The 21,563-nt window shown below is 47.9% G+C and overlaps 1 protein-coding gene across 2 annotated transcripts in view; it reads right to left on the bottom strand.

The window, feature by feature from the left end:
- The window catches only part of UBA6 (ubiquitin like modifier activating enzyme 6), a 1,035,692-nt gene that overhangs the window by 376,493 nt on the left and 637,636 nt on the right, over nucleotides 1-21,563 (bottom strand). For both annotated transcript variants that reach the window (XM_086961917.1, XM_086961916.1), the window contains exon 24: nucleotides 12,340-12,391. In XM_086961917.1, coding sequence (XP_086818043.1) covers nucleotides 12,340-12,391 — 52 coding nt within the window. The remainder of the gene's footprint in view (nucleotides 1-12,339; nucleotides 12,392-21,563) is intronic.

Raw genomic sequence — 21,563 nt, 5'->3', positions numbered from 1 at the left:
CAGTCATGTTACAAGTGCTGCCAAGTTTTGAGCCAAGGGTGTCTCCTGTTCTGTATTCAATGGAAGAAGAGCAGTTGTCTGAATCAATCAACTAATCATGAATTATAATGCGCTGCAGATCACCCACGAGGGTATCATGGTGCTGGAGTTGCTAGCTACTCTGTGGTGATGTGTTCATTTGAATAGCCATGTCTCAAGACCTTTCCTGAATTCCCAGAGCGATGAGGCGGTCCTAAAGTGCAAGGGAAGGTTAATTCAAGCTTTGGCTGTTCAGGTGTTAGAAGGAGCGTCCTTCGCTGTTGCTTCGGTGGATCCGGGGACTGTCTGCGAGGAAGAGTGAGGCAGATTGTAGGTGTCTGGTCGGTTGGTGGAAGGTCATGCATTTGTTGATGAATGCTAATCCTTCATTGTGCAGGGCTTTGTATGAGTGCACCAGCATCTTGAACTGGCATCTCTTCTGGATCCGGAGCCAGTGTAGCTTCTTGAGGTGCGATGTGATGTGCGTCCATCTTCGGAGGTTGAGGATGAGTTTTGCTACTGAGTTTTCTATTGTCTGTAGTCTCTTCAGGAGGTGTGCGGTGACTCCTACATAGAGTGTGTTCCGGTAAGCCAGCCTGCATGATCGTCCTTCTGGTGCTGAATGGGAGCCACATGAAGATCTTGCAGAGAATACGTACGGTGTGGAAGCAGGTGGATGAGACTGCGTTTACCGGTTTCTTCATAGATAGCTTGCTGTCCAAAATTATGCAGAGGGTGCAGGTATGGTCCGTCGGGGCAGGGGATGGGCAGAGTTCAGCGGCCCACCTCGCTTTGTTATATGGCGAGGTATTGTCCTCAAAGATGAGGACTTCCGTCTTGTCAGAGTCAAGCTTGAGACAGTTGACCTTCATCAACTCAGCGACGATCATCATACATCTGTGGAAGTAGGCTCTGGTGGTGGAGGGGTCTCCTGACAGCGGAAGGATGAGCTGGGTGTCGTCAGCGTAGGAGAGGATTTAAAGTCTCTGCAATCTGATGGTGTGGGCCAGGGGGTGTCATGTATGTGTTGAAGAGAGTGGTGCTGAGGGTCAATCTTTGGGAGATGCCACAGATCTTCTTGGGTTCTGAGGTGAACAGTGGGAGATGGATTCTCGGGGTTCTTCCAGTGAGGTATGAGGTGATCCATTTGAGAGTGTCTCCCTGGATTACGATGTGGTGAAATCTGTTGATCAAGATGTGATAGGAAACGGAGTCGAAGGAGGCTGACAGCTCCAGGTGGATGAGGGCTGCCATTTCGTCACGATCTAGGAGGGCTCTGATGTCGTCAGTGGCTGCGATCAGGGCTGTCTCAGTGCTGTGGCTGGCTTGAAATTCAGACCGAAAGGGTTCCAGGTTGTTGTTGTGTTCCAGGTGTTCAGTGAGTTACTGGTTGATTGCCTTCTAGAGAATCTTCACTGGAAAGGGGGAACAGGGAGATGGGCCTGTAGTTCTTTGGTTCTGCTGGGTTGGCGGATGGTTTCTTCAGGATGGGCCTCCATTCAGTGTGTTTCCAGTCCTTAGGGAAGGAGGTCGAGGTGATGGAGGTGGTCAGAACTTTCTTGAGCTCATCACCAATTGTCTTGCTTCCAAGGCTGAAGATCTGGTAGCGGCAGGGGTCCGTGGGTGCTCCTGAGTGCATGGAGTTCATAATGGAGATTGTAGCTTGAGTGGTCAGGGGATCTCAATAGGTAAGCAGGTGTTCAGGTTTGTGTTTGTGAGCAGGCTGATAGTGTCGGGCAGGTGGTTGGGGTTTGAAGTTTTCATAGATTACTGATATCTGGTTGTGGAAAAAGTCTGCCAGGGTGTCACACAGTTCTTGGGAAGGGATGACGTCGTTCTCAGCGGCTCCGGGGTAGAGAACTCGTACACAATGGCGAAGAGCTCCTTGCTGCGGTTTGCGCTGGCTTCTAAGTGGTCTGCTAGGGTGTTATTAGTTGCTTCTTTCAGAAGGTTGTCCTACTGGTGAATGATGTCTTGAAGGTAGTATGGTCTCCTTTCTCTTTGCTGGTGTGCGACTTCCTTTCTAGTTGCCGGCAGTTGCATTTGGTGGATTTCAGGTCAGCGGTGAACCAGTTGGCTGTTCTGGCAGGTCCTTTGGATTTGGCTGGCTTTGTTAGGGTGACGTTGTTGGGGCACTGTATGATCCACTAGGAGAAGTTCTTCACAGCCTGTTCTGGGTTGGATGTTGTGTCAGGGAGGTGCAATTTGAGAGGGTTGTTCCACTGGTCTTCTGATATCTTTTTCTAGTTTTTGTGCATGGAGCTGGGTGGCACGGTGCCAGTGCTGGTAGGCCCTGAGATGGTGAAGTAGACGCTTTAGTGGTCGGTCCAGGTGAGCTGTGAGACTTGGTTGTACTTGACTTAGTCACTGTGGAACGTGGTTGTACTTGACTCAGTCACTGGACATGAAAATGGGGTTGAGCGTGTGTCCTGTGATGTGGGTAGGGTTGGTGATAAGTTGCTTTAGGCTGATGTTCTTCATGCTTTCCAGAACGTCAGTTGTGTTGTTGTCACAGGGGTCACTGAGGTGGAAGTTAAGATCCCCTAGGAAGATGTACTCAGAGTCATTGGTGATCGGGCGATTCGCTTTTTCCTTTTGCGTGAAGTTGGAAGCTGAGATGCTCCATTATTGGGATCGGGTGGCCTGAGGAGGTCGTGCAGCAGATTATGTCCTTGTAGACTATGGCTGTAGGAGAGTAGGGTCTGCTTTCCTATGGTCACCCCACTTTTTGCTTTTTGCTTCACTGGTTTTCGACTTAATGTGGCTGTGGGCCTGATAATCAGACCCACAGCCCAGCTGCTCTCTCTCTAAATTCACTACAATGTACTTTAGGTACATTACCAATTGGATACTGGGTCGCCTTATGGGCCCCTGTACAGTGTACCATAGGTACCCAGGGCGTAGGTGCCTACAAGGCCTACCAGGGGCTGCAGCATATCTTTTGCCACCCCTGGCTGGCCATTCAAATCGACAACTGGCTGATCACTCAGCTGGGGCAAGGTGGTGTAATCACCCCTTGCCTAGATGTGGTATACCTATATCTAACCTTATGTCTGGACACATATACACCTATAAGTCACTCCTATGGCAGGCCTTAACAATCCTGGAGGCAGAGAGCTTGGTTTTATGTGAGATGGGGCTCTAGCATGAGCTGAGCCTGCCTGCAGCTTTCGGAAACATGTCCTTTAGCTGTTCTAGGATATTGCATACCATTTTTTTTTAATTTTTTTTGAAGACGTTTATTATTGAGAAAAAAGTGCAGTACATATAGCAAAGCCTACAACCCTGCGGGCCGGCTGCGAGAAGTCCGTGTATTGTTGGGACATAGGGTTACAGGGGAAGGCAGTATGCAGCGTCTCGTTCGTTGTCTGGCGTGCCTTGTCACTAGTAGATTATGCATATTCTTCGCATTTCGCACACGATCATTTCTATAATTGACGTCTCATTTTACATTTTTCTATAATTCAACCATTAACTCTTCAACATAAAACAGGTCTGTTCACATCAGTATGTCCCAGTGTGTCTGTGGTGCCAGTGCTGCACCACGTACCATCGGTGCGCACGGCACCAATGTCCCATCAACTTGTTAGGCATGCGCTGGTGGCGCGTCAGTGAAATGTGGGATCTATGGCTCGCTTGTATGGTTAGCTGTAAAGCTGGTGGGAAACAGGTTCGGTGAGCGGTGGTGTCCCCCCAACTGTCGGTTCAGTGTACGGCGTGTGTGGCAGACATATGTGTCGCCCCTGTTGCACTTTCGGTGGGTGTCACCCGCTCCCGTGTTCCCTGCCGAGTGTTCAGTCAGCGGCACCTGTCCGCCGCTGTGTGATGGTGGGCATACACGCAGCTAGTAAGAACAGGAGTGCGAAACCTTTAACAGGGGAGTGTGTAGGGGGCGTCGGAAATAGGGGTGGGGGGGAGTGTACTCGTGGGGGCTGTGTCAAGGCTATGGTGCTAAGAGCAGTGGTCGGGCCATTGTGTGGTGGGGAGCCCTCGTGTGCGTGGCTGATTGTGGTCGCGGCTTGTGTGTCGGGGGTCGGTGTTGCTCTCATGGAGGGGCGGGGGGGGGGGGGGGGGTGAGCGCGGCGCGCAGCCCTGTCTATGGTGTCGCCGCTCGCGGGGCGCCTACCCTTCTCAGCTGTCTCTGCGTGAGCCCCAAGGATATTGCATACCATATACTCTTAAGTGCATTATAATCCTCGCGGTTAGATGCTAACTATGGTTTGGCTTTATCAAAACATGTCGAGTAAGGTGTCATACGATTTGGAATACTACCCTCTCGCCAGTCCTGGCGACGGGGGTAGCATTCCACCCTTCTAGAGGGAGAACACATGTTGTTCCTACTATTCCCGGTTAAAGTTAACCAGAGCCTCAGCATCACAAAATGGATGCTGCTGCCACAGACACAAGTCTGACCTCCTGCTGCTGGGAGTCCTTCCAGCGAGGGAGGCTTGGACAATAGGTTTCCTGCCTTGGGAGGTGCTAGCACCACCCCAGACAGGACTTTTTTTTAATGGGACAGGGAGGGCTTAAAGGATTGAGACACTGCCTGGGGCACACAAAGGTTTCCCATGCATAGTCCAGTTCAAACCGGTGCTGGGGCTTTCCTGCCACAGCTCTGGCACGAAACTGGACAAAGGGAAAGGGGTGTAACCGCCCCCTTCCCTGGTCCCACCCATAGGAGGGACCTAGCAGGTAATCCAACCCTTTAAGATTCGTATATAGGTAGGAGCTGAGTCTAGCGACTTTAGATTATCCTGACAAACACTGAAACGAAATTCTGGACCTTCATCACTCTACTTTGGAAGAAGACGACTGAAGAATCTCCCTTGTGGTCAAGGAGTGACCACCCTGCACAAGCAGGCAACATCCAGCGATCGACGACTTGCTTTGCCGCCGCCTCCCGCCGGAGCCCAGAGCCTGAAAGAACCGGATTCCCAGACATCCAACAGCCCGATCCACAGTCCCTGCAAAGCTGAGACCCGTGGAGGCGACAAGAGACGTGGGACTGGCCATCTTGAAAAGTCTGCGACCTGCTAACTGTGCAGCCCCCGAGGCCTCCTCGAAGCTGTGCATTGGGGATTGAGAAGCCCCAGCCCCGAGCAGCATCTGCACCAAAGATCAGCCCTGTACACTCCACGAGTTCTGCGTGAGGCCCTTTTGCATTTTCCTGCTCGACGCGTCTGCCCGGTCACTTGCCTGCTGGCTAGTGGCCATCTTCGCGACAAATCCGAGAAACAACACTGCTGGTCTGGTTGCTCCACACTGGCCCTTGCTTCCCGCAAAAGAAGCAGCCCTTCAGACCTTGCTGGTCTGAATAAGAAGCCTACATCGATTCCTGCGTGGGTTGCCTTTGCCAAGGCTTGTTGCCTCCAATCTTGAAGCCGACACTGCCGACAGCGAGAGCCTTCGTGGGACAGTCCGTGCCTCCATCCTGGTCGTCGCCGACGCCTCCTGGTCCACGTGGCTGCAGAGACAAGCTTCCCATCAGCACCTGATTGCAATGCGACATCACCTGGTTCCATCCTGGTCACTGGCTAGTGACCCAGACTCTGTCCCCTCTGCTTTCAGGTCCTCTACATCTTGGATCCACCCGCACTCTTCTCTTCTGGCCGCCTGCAGCATCTTTACTCCAAGGCTCCATAGATCTCCACGACGTAACCCGACACACTTTGGGCCCTATGCACCCGCTTCCTGTGGGTTAGGTAACGCGAGTACTACGGTGCTCCTGTAATGGTTTACACTCCTAGTTTCAAGTGGTTAAGTTCTAGTCCAGTCGGAAGGCTCCCAAACCTTTAACCTTCCATTTTTACGCATCCATTGACTTCTATGAGTGCACACGTGTGCCTTTAGACTCTGCACACGCCATCCGTGGGCCTCCTGCTCCCTAACCATTGTTAGTCCAGTGTAGCACCAGCGATTTCCAAGGCCCTAGGCATTACCATTGTTAGTGACGAGGTACTTATACCACTTTTTTAATATATGGTTTAGCGGGCCACCCGGCCCTATCCATAATTGTGCAACTTTTGTCTATTCTATTAAGTTACTTGTTTTGCGCTTGTGCTTCAGTGCTCATAAAGAGTTCAGGGGTTTGTTTAGAAATAAATGCATATATATTTTGAATATATATCCTGTGTGGTGTCCTTTCATTTGGTATTAAAGGGATTTCATATGGTAAAACAGCTGGCTTCACATGCCCTCTTGAGTTTAGCCTAAGACTGCTTTGTCCATGCTACCCCTAGGATGGCTGGTCTATAAGGTTGACTTTACAACCATCACCATAAGGGTTGTTTGGACTGGTGCAAGGGCTCACTAGAATAGTGAACATCATATATCAGGCCAACTTCTCACAATGGCAATTCCCCCTCCGTGTATGTTGGCTTGGTCCCGGTGTGTTATCTTGTAACCTTCGTGGATGGCGAATGTCCTGCGCAAAGGTTCAGCCAGGTCTCTGTGATGAAGACGACGTCTGGGGTGAGGGAGGAGATTGTGTCCCAGATCTCCGTGTTGTGTTTGCCGACAGATTGAGCGTTTAGTAGAATGCACTAGAGTTGTGCAGTGACAGTCTTGGTGAACGTGGTGGATGTAGTGGTGTTAGTGGTGTCTCCGGTGCAGTCGGTTGTTTCGGTGTTGCAGGTGAAGCTGTAGTGCTGGCAGAAAAATGGTTCTCTGGTGGTGCAAGGAGATGTGTGACAGCAGTTTTTGTCAATGCGCCCGGGATCCAGGGCTTAGAGATCTGGGGTGGTTTTACTAAGCGGGGTGGAGGATCCAGGGTTCCTGGTGCCTTCAGTGCGCTGGCAGCGCACCCGCTGCACGCATTCACTAAGCTTTCACATGGTGGAGATGGGGCACTAGGAGGCAGGAGCTGTGGGACAGGGAGCGGTGAGGCTGGCTGGCTCGATGTTCGAAAAGCACAATTTACACCAAATGAAAATGCTTAGATTGCAAACAGGCACAGAAAATGCAGATGAAAAACATAAAATCACAATCAAGGCGCAGGGAATAACAGTAAAGGAAGGCTGTCAATTAAAGCAAACACAGAGGGCAAAATTAAAAATCAGGAAATATGCATAGGGCCTATGGCAGAGAAGTGGAGCTGGTGCAATGACCTGCACCTGCATCAACCTTGAGACGAGACCAAGAGGCGCAGCTGGCAAGGTCAGTTCTGTTGATGGTTGACAGCTAGAGGCCCTCACAGATCCTTAGGAACTGAAGGTGCACCAGAATAATCTGGCATGGCACCAAAGATCTTCTCCATAGATAACGTCACCTGAGGGAGCTGCCCTGGCATCGCCACCAAACCCAAATGAATCTGAGAAGGGAATGGCGTTGTTGTGGGTTCCGCAATGGGCCAGCTTTGTGCCCTAGAGTTGCCAGATGCATCGTGACACTCCAAATCAGAGTGCTGTGATGCAGGGGAGCCATGCTCTGACTATACTTTTTATGGTTCTTTCACGACATACTTGAGTTGGAGGAAGTCCAGTTGTGAGAATGACCTCTGAAAAAAGAGCAAGTTCTCTCTCTCGACTGGGACCGCTGTTTAGCAGATTTGGTCTTTGATTTCTTCAAGTACGCAATCGCAAACTTCATCTCACAGTCACAAAGGGCGTTCTTTTTTACAGCACACACCCACAACTTCGATTCATGGCCTGCACTAAGACCCCAAAGATAGACTTGTGGACCTATACTGACATCTGTCTGTTAAATGTCATACTTGGCTTAAACCTTGACAGTGCAGGTAACTGGTTGCCAGTAAAAACATAATTATGCCAAAAACTGTGGAATGACATTTTAAGGTCCAGATCCGCATCGGTTTGTGCAAAAAGAATAGAACTGATGCAAGGGCATGCAGGTGGTCTTTTTGTACTGGTCTTGATGACATACCTGCACGGAACGAGTGGCACGATGCAATGTGATGCCACACGCACCCCACCTGTCAGAGCTAAAGGGAATTTCTATGAAACACTTTCTAGATACAATCTGCCCCTGGAGCTATTCAAAAGATGAGGAATCTGCTGTTAGAAGTGTCTATTAGAAAGAAAACCTTCAATAAGTATACAGCGGGCACCTACCGGGTAAATTAAACACGATTCACTTAGATTTTTGGGATCTAAAGTAAAAGCTTGAATTCCTAAAAAGCTCTTTTTGACACCAAAACCTCCACAATCTGATGACCTCTCCTAAAGGCACCAGGGGGCAAAAGTATGTTGTTTTAATAAGCAACCTCTTGAACTGTCGGCATTGTTACTATTTCGAAAAAGCAGGCTAATTTCATTATACCTCTAATCCATAAAATATTTCTGTCTCAACTACTACCATCTAAATACAATAAGGGAGGGCATAGAGGCAATTAAAAAAGGTAGCATAGCACATCGTCTCTGTAATCCTCAATAGTACCAAATAATACTATGCTTGCTTGCCAAGTACCATCCAGGAAACTACCCATGTATCCCAACCTCAGCGTATACTTTAAGTGTGCTTCCCAATAGGATGTTGAGCTTTGACCAGTAGACCTTTTCTGGAAGAGCCATACCACTATGTCAGGGAGGAGTCACATTCTCTTGACTTGTAGAGGCTCTTACAGTCTCTGAAAACTGACAGCATTCTCACAAGGAAGAACCCCAAATAGAACACTTTATTTTGCAGAGATCTGAGGACCGCTTCTCGTGCCCTTTCCTGCAGTATGGATAGGACTACAGTCTGAAGGAGCCTAAAATATTAATGCACAAATTATTTTTGTTTCATGCGGAGCGCGAGTTGGTCTTTCCCCAAACTCCAATATGTGCTGCTGTTGGACCAGGTTCATGATCCACTGGCCTGAGGTGATTGACTAACATTCTGGGAGGTTGGTTGAAATGTACAAGTTATTACTTGTGTAACAATATATTTGTAAGAGACATTAGTTAGTGATAGATTCCTTACCTTAAAATATCCCCAGGCATCAGACTGGATCCGCAAAGTTTTTCGTCAGCAGTATCCCTGCTCGTCAGTAGGTGGCGTTGTGCGGCTTTACGTCCGTCAATGGGGTCGTAAGGGCTGAGATGACATCACAGAGAATACTTAGGTGCCACCCATGCGCGCAGACCTCTGTTCTGTACACGACTTTCCACGCCAGGAACGCAGAGCCATGCAAGAAACTGACCACTGGTGCCATGAAACTAGGGCCCCTAAAGGGATGACCTTAACCCTAGAAATCAGTTCGCAGAACAGGGAGGCTGGGTGGGGCGGTAAGGAATCTATCACTAACTAATGTCTCTTACAGATATATCGTTACACAAGTAGTAAATTGTGCATCTGAAAGAGACATATTAGTGATAGAGTCCTTACATTAGAATAGATACCCCAGCAATACCAACCCCGGTGGTTGGTCTGCGAAAGAGATTACTACCAGAATGTCACGAAGAAAAGAATGGCCAAAGAAGCAGTCTCTCCGGACTGGACTGTCAAGGCAATAATGCTTGGTAAAGGTGTGCAGCTAGACCCACGTAGCTGCCTGACAAATATCCTGCAAGGGAACGCCACATCCCAAGGCAGTAGTGGGTGCCGTAGCCCAGGTAGAATGGGGCACGCAGCCCCACAGGAGGCTCCTTCTTAGCCAACGAGTAACAGGATTTGATGCAGAGAGATGGTCCGTTTGTGCACGGCTTGACCTTTTTTGGCGCCCACGTAGCCAACAAAGAGCTGTTCATCCACCCAGAACTGGCCCCTCTTCCTCTTTTGAAGGGTGCGGAGGCGGAAAGAAGATGGGCAAAGTGATGGTCTGCCTGATGTGGAAGGGCGTGACAATCTTTGGCAGGAAAGAAGGACGGGTCCTTAAAACCACCTTGTCCAGATGAACAGAAAGGAAAGGAGGTTTAGAAGAAAGAGCCTGGAGTTCACTCACTCTCCTGGCAGAGGTGATAGCTACCAGGAAAGCAGTCTTGAGAGTGAGAAGACGCAAAGGACAGTCTTTGTCATCGTGGAGCGATGATGAAGGCTCCGCAGACAGCCCCTTGAGCGACCCCTGGACCTCAAACGGCGCGGAGACGACTGCCTGGCCTCCAGCCACTTTCGGGACCGCTCCTGTAAAGCCTTCGGAGCCATGGCCAGACAGTCTGGACATGACCGAGAGTCATGGTTGCCCTCAAGACAGTAGAGACAAACGCCATGGGGGTCGGCTAACAACATTGTACGGCGACAGGCCTCACATGATTTAAACCCAGGCATCACTACTTGGCACCAGGAGTCAAAGACTCAAAAGGAGGAAAGACAAAAGTCTCAAAAATAGGTAAATAAGTGACTAGGGTTCGTTTTCTAACCGGATGTGCGCTTCTGGCGCGGGAAAAGAAAGAATTGACGACAGCGCGCATGGGTGGCACCTAAGTAGTCTCCATGAAGTCATCTTGGTGCTTACAACGCCAGTGACGGACGCGGAGCCGCACAACGCCACCTACCGACATGCAGGGGTACTGCTGACTAAAAACGTTCAGGATCCACTCTGACGCCTGGGGATATTCTAAGGTACAGAATCTATCACTAAAATGCCTCTTTCAGATTCTCCCACTCCTTCACTAGGCGATGCATTGGGCTAAAGATCAAAATCATCGCCGGTGAGACGGGTGAGGCAGGGAAGTCTCTGCTGACAACAGTCATGGACCTTGGACTGTCCCCTCCTTGAAATCTAGAAGACTGTTTAGACAAGGAGGATCTTGGCTGGTCTCTGCAGTGTGTCCAAGGATAAAAGAGCTGACAGTAATAGGGTTGGTAAGGTTGTGTAAGCTTGCTAGGCTAGTGAACTTCTAAAGCTGGTGGCTGAATTCAGCCTCTGGAACGAAGAAAGGATCGCTTCTTTCATAACTGAAGGGCCCTTAGAGACTTTGCCATCACAGTGTTGGTGTTGGTCCTCATGTGCTGCAGTATGTAATTTGCTTAATGCTTCTCCTGCATGTCAAGGCACCTCTTTTGAATCAACTATCTACATTGAATTTATTATACCAGAGATAAACTATGGCATCTAGATTGAGACCAATCCTCCTCATACCTAACAGGCAAGAAGAAATAAGAACCCTCCTGCATTCTGAGGCATACTGCAATAATAAAGCAAGGCCATTGAGATGTTCTTGTATCTGATCATGCAATACAACCTGAACAAGAAAACAGTGCTGTTCTAGAAGAGATTGAGTTAGAAAGGTACAAGAAGACCTTTGTAGATTTGACCTTTATTACTGCTGAAACGGATACTGCATAAACCTGAACAATGACAGTAGACCCCAGTGTGCCAAATGGAGAGCAGGTTTTAATCGTTGTAGGATTCTGAAGAAACAGATTTATGAATTGAGACAATGTCCGCGAAACAAAACTTTATATGCGGAGGAAGGGGGTCGATGGAACAACTTGTACTCTTGGGTGATGATGACGTGAGAAATGCTAATGTATTATATGCTTGCTAAATAAATATTTGATGACTTGCCAACAGATGCTACTTGATAATAATACCCAACTGTTTTGCAGAACTGTACATTTTGAGAGGCCACTAAAATGCTTTATAAAAAATGAACATTGTTATGTATCTCAGAATGGAAGAGGTGCTTCTCACCGAGTCGTGAAGGGCACCTGACTTGATAGAGGGTGGAATCTGGTGGTGGCAAAGTAGATCTCTGGATTAAAATGATCTAACTCTTCCAGAATCAACTTTGCATCTTCGTTTTGTTTATAAGCCCTAGCAGTAAGAGGGTTTGTGGCCTTGGTCAAGATGGACACCATAGCCATAACTTGCTAGCCAATTGGGTCCAGGTAACTGAGAGAAGGTCTACTAAAGCTGTCACTTAATACTACTATTAATATGTGATACCAAGCACACAATCACGAAGGGCTGAGAAAGAGAGAGAGATTTTCTTGTTGTGCGTTTCCAGTCTTTTGCTATCAGGCAGCATTACCATAGGTAGCAGCAAATGCTTACCATTTTCGGTTTTAGTACAAAAACACATGAAAACTCAATTTCTTTAAAGAACAATTTGCTTCAATACTCCTCAACGACTAGCATTATTTTTGACATTGAATTTTTTTTTTTACAAGAGCCATTTGAAGGGGGGATCTGTTCCGTCTTTTACTCCCCCCATTACCTTTCTTTCCCCTTTGGCTGTGCATGCTCATCTCACTGCTCAAGAATTTGTTTTCGTGAAGCAAAGCTACCATTAAATAGAACTACATACATAACAATATAAATATGTTTTCCCAGTATTTACAAACTAACTAGGTTAGACAGAACATTTTAATGCAGGATTTAATTTTAAACACATATTAGTCAAAAACACCAAGGGAAATTCATGTAATCCTTTAACTTACTTCCATCTTTCAACTGTGTGTCAAGAGGGAATGAATGAAGAAGCTGAAGAGCCTATAAAAGAGGAAACAATGTTAATTTTGCTTATTATATAGGAATATCAGGAATGTAATTGTCTGCAAGTCTTACACATAGCATTTTACTAAGTAGTTTTCTAGAAGTATGTCAATATTTTTGGTGATAAACCCAGATAATTTACAGGGGCTGGCACGGTGCAATATGCTGAAATAAGCAACTATCTTTGATTTCAGCTAATTTCTAAAGGCAACAGCATTAATAAAGAACATATTACCTAAGGAAAGGAGCAGATATAGAGTGGCTGCCAAATGTATCACACTTAAATAGCGGATTTGAGTCAACAGATCATTTACAAGCAAAATGCAAACTCGATTACAAATATTTTGAGGCCCGATAAGCACTGTTAAAGAGGCTTAAATAAGATTTAAAAATGTTTACCTGAGATTCACCACAACATTTCAGGTGCCCTAGAGATAAGTGGTTCATAAAGACAGACTACACCTCGAGTGATCAAAACCCTGCACATAAACAGCAGATAAAAAGAAAATTGTGACTTTTTTGATCTTTGTCCTATTTACATGTGCAGAATGCCTGAATAAGTGCAAAAGTTGCACTTCATTTTGTTGATTCCAGCCAGATGAATGTCAGCCATGGAGTGTCTGTGGTCTAGCACCCAATGAATATGTTACTTACCTTCAGTAACACTTTCTGGTAGACAGATAGCTTTCTCTAACTGTTGATTCCTCACCTTGAGAATCTTTTGCAGTAGCTCCTGCATGCAGATAGGTGGCACCTCAGACTCAGTCATGACTCCGTTCTGCATTGTGAAATGACAACACAGAGCCAAAGAAAGATGCCACTCCTCAGCACTGATGTCAGTTGTCTCCAATTTCTAACCATCCTCACACACAGAGTTTGGCGGAAAAGATTGAGTTAGAACCAGCAGTGTGAAAAAAGTAACTTGGGGGCGTATACCTGAAACTCCTCTCCACAGAATGGAGAAGGCGGGCGGAGGGAACCTGTGGTTAGACAGGAGTATCCCCTAGAAGGAGGATTTCTGTACGGAAGTAACGCATAAGTTACTTACCATCGGTACAGTGTCAAAAGAAGGAATGCACAGTTCCCCTGGATCCAAAACCTTGGATGAGACAGTTGAAAAATAAAAGTGAGGGAAGGCACACAGGAGAGGAATCCTCCTTTTCGGAACTAAAGACCTCACACACCCAGCAAGCTAGGTGTCATGCTTCATCATATGGCCTTGCCCCTCGTCTTTAATATCACTTTAACACATCTACACCACTCACTTCCACTTCCTAGGGCCATACAGCAGGAATAAAAGATCCCCGACTAAGAGCCCCTTTATGGGTGCCCGTCGGGTATTGCACAGCCGACCCGACGAGGGGCAAGGCCATATGATGAAGCATGACACCTACTTGCTGGGTGTGTGAGGTCTTTAGTTCCGAAAAGGAGGATCCCCCTCCTGTGTGCCTTCACTCACTTTTATTTTTCAACTGTCTCATCCAAGGTTTTGGATCCAGGGGAACTGTGCATTCCCTTCTTTTGACACTGTGCTACTAGGGCCATGCACTGGATCCCGTTAAATAAAAGCCCTACCTGTCCCTCTTTTTGTTTATATTACCTTCCGTAACAAAATATCTGTAAGAAACATTAGTTAGTGTTAGATTCCTTACCTTAGAATATCCCCAAGCGTCAGACTGGATCCGGAAAGATTTCGTCAGCAGTACTCCTGCGCGTTGGTAGGCGTCGTCCTGTGGCTCCGCGTCCACCGGTGTGGTGATTGCCAGAATGACCTCGCTGGAGTACTTAGACTCTGCCCTCGCGCACTGACGGCAGACCTGTACATAGCTTTCCGCGCCAGAAACGCAGAACCATGCAAAAAACCGCCACTGGTGTCATGAAACTAGGGCCCTGACAGGGAAGTTCCTTAACCCTAGATATCAGTTCGCAGAATGGGGAGGATGGGTGGGGCGGTAAGGAATCTAACACTAACTAATGTTTCTTACAGATATATCGTTACGGAAGGTAAGTAACTTGTGCATCTGAAAGAAACACGTTAGTGTTAGATTGTTAGGGGCAAAATATCCGTCAGTATGTCATCGATCTCTGTGCAGAAGCATTCCCTGAGTTAAAAGAGTGGGAATGGGAGAGGGAGCTCCAAAGAGCTCATAGGTTTCCTTTCCAGATTCGACAGGTCCCAGGGGTGTGGAGAGTAAACCAAGGGCAATTCTTATCTGCCTTAATAATTATTTATTACGGGACCAGTTATATGATCTTGCTCGCCCCGACCGTAAACTTAGGGCAAAAGGTTGTGAGTTTTTTGTTCATCCTGACTACTGTCAGGCGACAGTACAGGAAAGGTGGCATCTTCGTCAACTGATTTCTAATTTTCAAAGTAGGGGGGCACACAACTTTTTGTTAAATCCTGCTAAATTGAAGGTCATTGCCAAAGAGAACATTTTTTTTTTTACTTCTGAAATTAAGGCAAAAGAGTTCTTTAATACTTTGTAATGTTCAGCTGGTGTTTACAGTATGTTCCGTAAATTTGTTAACATGTCTTTTGGCCTATCCAGCTGACTATCTAATGTTGTAGTGGGGTTTCTCTCGTTAAGGTATCCTCATGTTTTTTTTCGATTTTTTCAGTGGCACCTCCATTCTATTTTTTTCTCTTCTGTTGTATCTTTTAGTTGCTCTGTAAATGGAGGACCCACAATTATTGCAGGTGGGATGGAGGGCGGAAGGAGAGCGTCCATACCTTTCTTTCCATCACTTAGAGGGACCATTCAGTCCCTTAGCCTCATAGAGGTGGGTTCGTTGGGTGGTGGTGAGGGAGTAAGGGGTTTTCTGGGTTGGTGGGGTGGGTTGCGGTTCGAGGGGCAAGGAACAGGAGCTGCAGAGTTTGTTTAGTCTGTGGGGTGTGGTTAGTAGCTAAGGATTTGAGAATGCAAAAGGGACGTTGCAACAATAAAATTTCATTAGTCTTCTTTTTTCTCTTTTTTGATAATGGCTTAGTTTCTCATATGTTCTTGGAATGTCTGTGGGCTTAATAATAGGGAAAAAAGGGGGGTCATGGCATTGATCTTAAAGAATATGTCTGTTCAACTTCTATGTGTCCAGGAAACACATATTGTGTGGAATAACAGGGACTGTCTGAAGGATTTAGGGCTTGAAGTTTTGGTGTGTACAAAGCAGGGCTCAACAACTAGAGGCGAAGCGATTTTGAAAAAATTTGGTTGGGGGGAGTGTAAACGGGCAAAAGCAGACCCTTATGAGAGATGGGCGATCATTGAACTGCTGGTCAACACTTCTGTTTATACTGTTTGTTCAATATACTCTTCTAATTTAGATGACCCGGAAATGCTCAATGAGATCAGTATCGAGCTTGCTTCATGGCCCGCCCCTCTCGTGATTTGCGGAGATTTTAATCTCCATTTACCGTCAGATTTTGATACCTGCCACAATAGTGTCTATTCTGGCAGAAAGCATAAGGTCTTTAAAGCGACTAGGGGGATTGTTAAGGAGTTTGGTTTAGAAGATGTTTGGTGGCTGAAAAATTCCGGCGTGCCCGGCTATACGTTTTATTCAGCCCCTCACCAAAAGCATGTCTGTATTGATTATTCTTTTGCCCCCTCAGAAATATTAACCAATGCTAAAATTTACATCTATCCCAAGATAATTTCAGACCACAATCCGGTCATTCTTGAATTAGTAAGTGACACTGTGCCATACTCCAATAGGAGTTCATGGACTTTTGATCGTCAGCTATTGGTGGACCAGGCGTATGTACAGCACATGGTTAAATGGATACCAGACTTCTTTGAGTTCAACTTAAAATCATCTCCGATTTGAATTGTTTGGGACGCTTTCAAAGCCGGTGTGAGAGGGAAACGTTAAGTTTCTCCATAAATAAACATCCCATATTAGGACTAAACAAGCCACGGAATTAATTAAATTACATTCTTTAGAATTGGCTTTGGCGCATACCATTAACTCAAATCCACTATATGAACAAAAACTGAAGGAGTTGGCAATTCAAAGAATTAACATTTATTAAGTCTTCGTTGAGAAACTGGCGTCGCAAATAGCAATACGTCGCTCTGACATATACGAGGTTGGTGAAAACTCAGGACGTCTATTAGCCAAACGGCTAAGACAGAAAGTAGTTGCCAGGAAGGTGGAGGCTATACAGGATTCTAATGGTGTAATACATACCGAACCGGGAAAATTTTTTGAAATATTTAGAGAATTTTACAGTAATTTATACTTAAACGAAGACTCTCTATATACTGCTGAGGAGGTAGCCAAATTTATTTGTGACCAAGAATTCCCGAAACTTACTAATATCCAGAGGGAAGTGTTAGAGGGGGAGTTTACGGCACAGGAGCTTGAAGTGGCGATCTCTTCTTTGGCCGTGGGGAAAGCAGTAGGTCCTGATGGGATCCCCTTGGAATTTTTTCGTACATTTTTCTCATTAAATAAGGACCATATGCTGGAAGTTTTTGATACCGCACAAAAAGGGACATTTCCTGCTTCTTAGCAGAAATCTACAATCACAATGCTTTTAAAGAAAGATAAGCCTCCCTTGCTCCAATCATATAGACCAATATCTTTAACGCTGATAGTAAGCTTTATTCCAAAATCATAGCCACTCGACTCTCTGGTTTGATTTCCTCTTTAGTATCCCATCTACAACACGGGTTTATCCCTGGCCGTGACACGACAGACCATGTGCGTCGTGTTATTGCCCTAATAGACTGGGCAGAGGTGACTAAAACAGCTATCGGTGTGACCGTGTTGGATGCCGAGAAGGCATTCGACAGGGTCGCCTGGCCCTATCTTTGGGAAGTTCTTCCCCTGAGGGGCTTCGGGCCACGATTCCTTCAGGCAGTCCAGATTATGTATTCGGAGCCTATGGCATCTATATGTCTAGCTGGAAATGAGTCAGCCTTTTTTCTGATTCTACGGGGTACCAGGCAATGCTGTCCGTCTTCCCAGTTATTATTTGCCCTATATATTTAATTTTTTGGGTTAAATTAACTGAATGTAGAGATATCAAACCTATCACTATCGCCGAGGTGGATTATAGAGCATTTGCATACGCTGATGGTATTGTGGTAATAACCACTGACTTACAGCCTGCATTATCAACCGTGGAAGCCCTGGCGAAGCAATTTGACCTCTTTTCGGGTTATAAGTGGAATATAAATAAGACCCAAACTCTGTATGTGGGGGATAATCCGCCGGCAGGTATACTCTCCGTAAGAGAGGCTACATATCTCGCTATTAATATCTCCTTTCCAGTTAGCAACATTCTAGAAATCAATTTTAACCCAGTTTTAGATAAAGTCCACTCCATTCTAGAGCGCCTCAACCATTTGCACTTATCACTACATGGAAGATCAAATGTGTTGAAAATGATGGTACTACCGAAATTTCTTTATTTATTTAGATCCATCCCATTAGAGTTCCCCACTGGAAGTTTCAAAAGACTTAAAAATATCTCTTCAAGATTTTTGTGGGGCTTTAAAAGGAATAGAAGGGCCTACAAAAAAATGGTACTTCCCAGATCCACTGGGGGATGGGGTATCCCATACTTCTTGTTCTATTATTGGGCATCAGCTTTGAAATTTATTTTCCCTTTAGTTGTTGGCAAAAAACGTAAGCATTTACCATGTCATTACCCCTCTATATATAAGTTTGCTATAGGAGAAGAGGCCAATTGGTGCTTTTTGAAAATACTGGAACCCAGCAATTATAAAAAAAACAAGTTTAAGGTTCTTCTAGCGGCGTTCTCTGGAGGTGGAAGACGACTGTCTGGGGCGAGCCCGCATTCAACAACCAGTCATTGAGCTAGGGGAAGACTGGAGCCCCTGATCTGCGACCACCGCTTTCACTTTCATGAACACCCGAGGGGCCCTGGTGAGGCCAAAGGGCAGCACGGTAAACTGAAAGTTCTCGTGGCTTACCGTGAACCGCAGGTAACGCCGGAGGAGCGGCAGGACGGGAATATGGAAATAAGCGTCCTGCAAGTCCAATGCTGCCATCCAGTCTCCAGGGTCTAGGGCAGCCAGAACCTGAGCTAAATTCAGCATCTTGAACTTCTCCTTCCGGAGGAAGACGTTGACGCTCCTGAGGTTCAAGATAGGGCGCTGGCCCCCTTTGCCCTTCTTGGGAACCAGAAAGTACTGGGAGTATCCACCACGCCCTACTTCTGGCCCAGGAAAGCACTCGATGGCCCCCTTGGCAAAGAGGGCCGTAACTTCCTCCTGCAGAAGTTGCAAGTGATCCCCCGACATGCGGTGGTACTGCGGTGGCATGGCTGGAGGGGTCATCTCGAAGGGGAGGGAGTAGCCCCTTCGGACGATTTGCAGCACCTACCTGTCCGAAGTGATGGTACGCCAGTGGAGCAGGTGATGGCAAACTCTGACTCCCACTGGCGAGGAGTGGGCCTGAAAGCTCGGACTAGGAAGGCTTTGAGGCAGATGCTGCGGGAGCGGATGTGGACTGACCGGCTCTCTGACCCCCTGCTCCGCCACGGCGGAATGCATGTCCCCGTTGAGGTTCGTTCTGCGGTCTGTGGCTGGACGAACGTGCGGTAGCGCCCCTTCCGTGGCAACGAAAGGAGCGAAAAGGAGAAGTTAGCTGGTGCTGTGCGGACAGGCCCAAGGACTTGGCCGTAGCCCTAGAGTCCTTAAAGAGCTCCAGCGTGCTATCTGCCTTGTCGCCAAAGAAGAGACGGCCATCAAAAGGCATGTCCATGAAGGTTCTCCTTACATCCCCTGAAAAGATGGTGGACCTCAGCCAGTCGCGACGACGAATCGCCACTGTTGTTGCGATCGCTCTGCCCAGCGAGTCTGTGGTGTCAACTTCAAATCTAATGGAGTACCGTGCTGCATCCCGACCCTCAGCAAGAGCCGGGGAGAGCTGTGTCTTGGCCTCCTCCGGAAACTGGGAAAGCATGTCCACCACCGTATCCCACAGAGAGTGGGTGTAATGGCCCAAAAGGCATGCTGTATTAATGGACCACAACCCTAGACTGACAGAGGAAAACAGTTTCCTGAGAAACTGTTCCAGCCTTTTGGATTCCCGGTCCAGAGGTGCGGTAGGGAATGCGGTTTGGAACGTGGATGCCTGGATAACCAGGCTCTCAGGGGTGGGGTGGGTGGGCAGAAAGCAGGGGTGGCCGGAGCTGGGCGGTGGCGCTGGGCCACGTTCCGATCCACAGGAGGGACTGTGGTGGGCTTGGACCAAGTGCCCATCAGAACGTCATTAAACTGAAGCAGAGGCGCCGAAGAGCTTACTGGCGACCGAAGCACCTCGGTGAGGAGGTTAGTCCTCAAGGCCGCTGAAGGGAGCTCAAGGCCCAGGGCCTTGGCTGCCTTGCACAGCACCACAGCATAAGTTGCTCCCTCCTCTGTAGCCATGGAAGGAGGAGAGAGAAAACCAGTGTCAGGCGAAGTGTCTAGACCACTGGCCTCCCCTAGCTCATCTGCCTTGTACTGACTTAACTGGCACTACTGTGCCAGAGGGTCCTCAGACGCCTCCCAGTCCTCCCCTTCATCCATGTCCTAATAAACTGCCAAAAATGACGGAGCCGGGGCATAGGTGAAAAGCTTACCAGTCGGCTCGGAGACGGCCGTGAGCGGTGCTGCTCCGATGCCGGGCCGGGGCTGAAACCAAGGACGGCGTCGTCCGAGGATGGCACCGGAGGAGGCACCGAGGGGGTCGGCGCCAGCGGAGGGGTCGAAAGGACAACTGGCGTTGACCGGGATCCAGGCCTGTATTCCACGGGGTCCTGCGGCGCCGGGACCGAAGTTGCCAGCAACACAGGGCTAGGACCCCCAGTCGGACCCAGGGGGCCCGAAGGTGCACCGGCGGGTCTCGACGGCGGAAAGAGAGTCCCCATGGCCACGAGGAAGTCTCTGATCTGCTCCGGAGTCGCATCAAGCCCAGGGACCGGAGGGTGTGGAGCTGGATGCGACTGCGCGGGCCCTGCCGGAGCCGCGTGTGTGGCGCCACCCGAACCCTTGGCCGAGTCGCGTGACCGGCGAAGGGAAGGCGAAGAGCGATGATGCTTCTTTGACTTCTTTTTGCCATGCCTCGACTTACCCAAGTACGAGGAAATGGATCCAGACGATCGATGGAGACTGGGGCTCCGCGACCGGTCCCTCGACTTCCTCCTAGACCGGGACCTCGAGCGGCACGGAGCCGACTGCCAGAGCTCGAGGAGCTTACGGGAACGCTCCCGCCTAGCCTTCGACGTCAAGGCCCAGCAGTCGGGGCACAACTTGTCATCGTGGTCTGCCCCCAAACAGTAGAGACACCGGCGGTGGGGGTCGGTAACCGACATCAGTCGGTAACAGGTGTCCCATGGCTTGAAACCGGGCATCCCTACTGGCACCAGGAGTCAACTTGATTCGAAAAAGATAGACAAAATATTTCCAAAAAGTTATTCAAAAAATTACTAAGGGTATGATCTTCCCGGATCTGCTCTTGCTGACGCGGAAAAAAGAAGAACTGACGTCAGCGTGCGAGGGCGGCGTCCAAGTACTCCAGCGACGTCAATCCGGAGATCACGATGATGGACGCGGAGCCACAGGACGACGCCTACCGACGCGCAGCGGTACTGCTGACGAAAACTTTCCGGATTCAGTCTGACGCCTGGGGATATTCCAAGATAAGGAATCTAACACTAATGTGTTTCTTTCAGATGTCTTCTCACAGATACTTCTAATCATAGATTTCTTATATTGTGAATAAGTACAAGAGCAAAGCCCCCTACAAATAGATGGGTCTGAGGAGTCAATATAAACACTTAACTCACAAAGGACCAAATGGAGAAATGATCCCCTATGCGGACTTGTGAATTGATGCAATAATGCCTGGTAAAGGTGTGAACATATGCCCACATGGATGCCCGGCAGATGTACAAAAGCACAACATCCAGAGCTAAACAACTGGGGGCTTTCACCCCTGAAGAATAAGTACTAAGGACCTCAGGAGGATCCTTTTTGATCAAGGCATTATACAGTTTGATGCAGACCCAATCTACTGCAAGCACGTCAGTTTCTGGAACACTTCAGGTTCTATCCCTTATGAACAGTTTAATGCAGAGGACAAACCACTGCAAGAATGTCAGTTTCTGGAATACTTTTCATGTCCTCGCACCTATAATCTCAACAAACAGCTG

Source organism: Lissotriton vulgaris, chromosome 3_1 (genome assembly GCF_964263255.1).
Source record: "Lissotriton vulgaris chromosome 3_1, aLisVul1.2, whole genome shotgun sequence".
Classification (NCBI taxonomy): domain Eukaryota; kingdom Metazoa; phylum Chordata; class Amphibia; order Caudata; family Salamandridae; genus Lissotriton; species Lissotriton vulgaris.
Note: the sequence above shows the minus strand (reverse complement) of the source record. Positions and strands in the feature narration are given on the sequence as shown.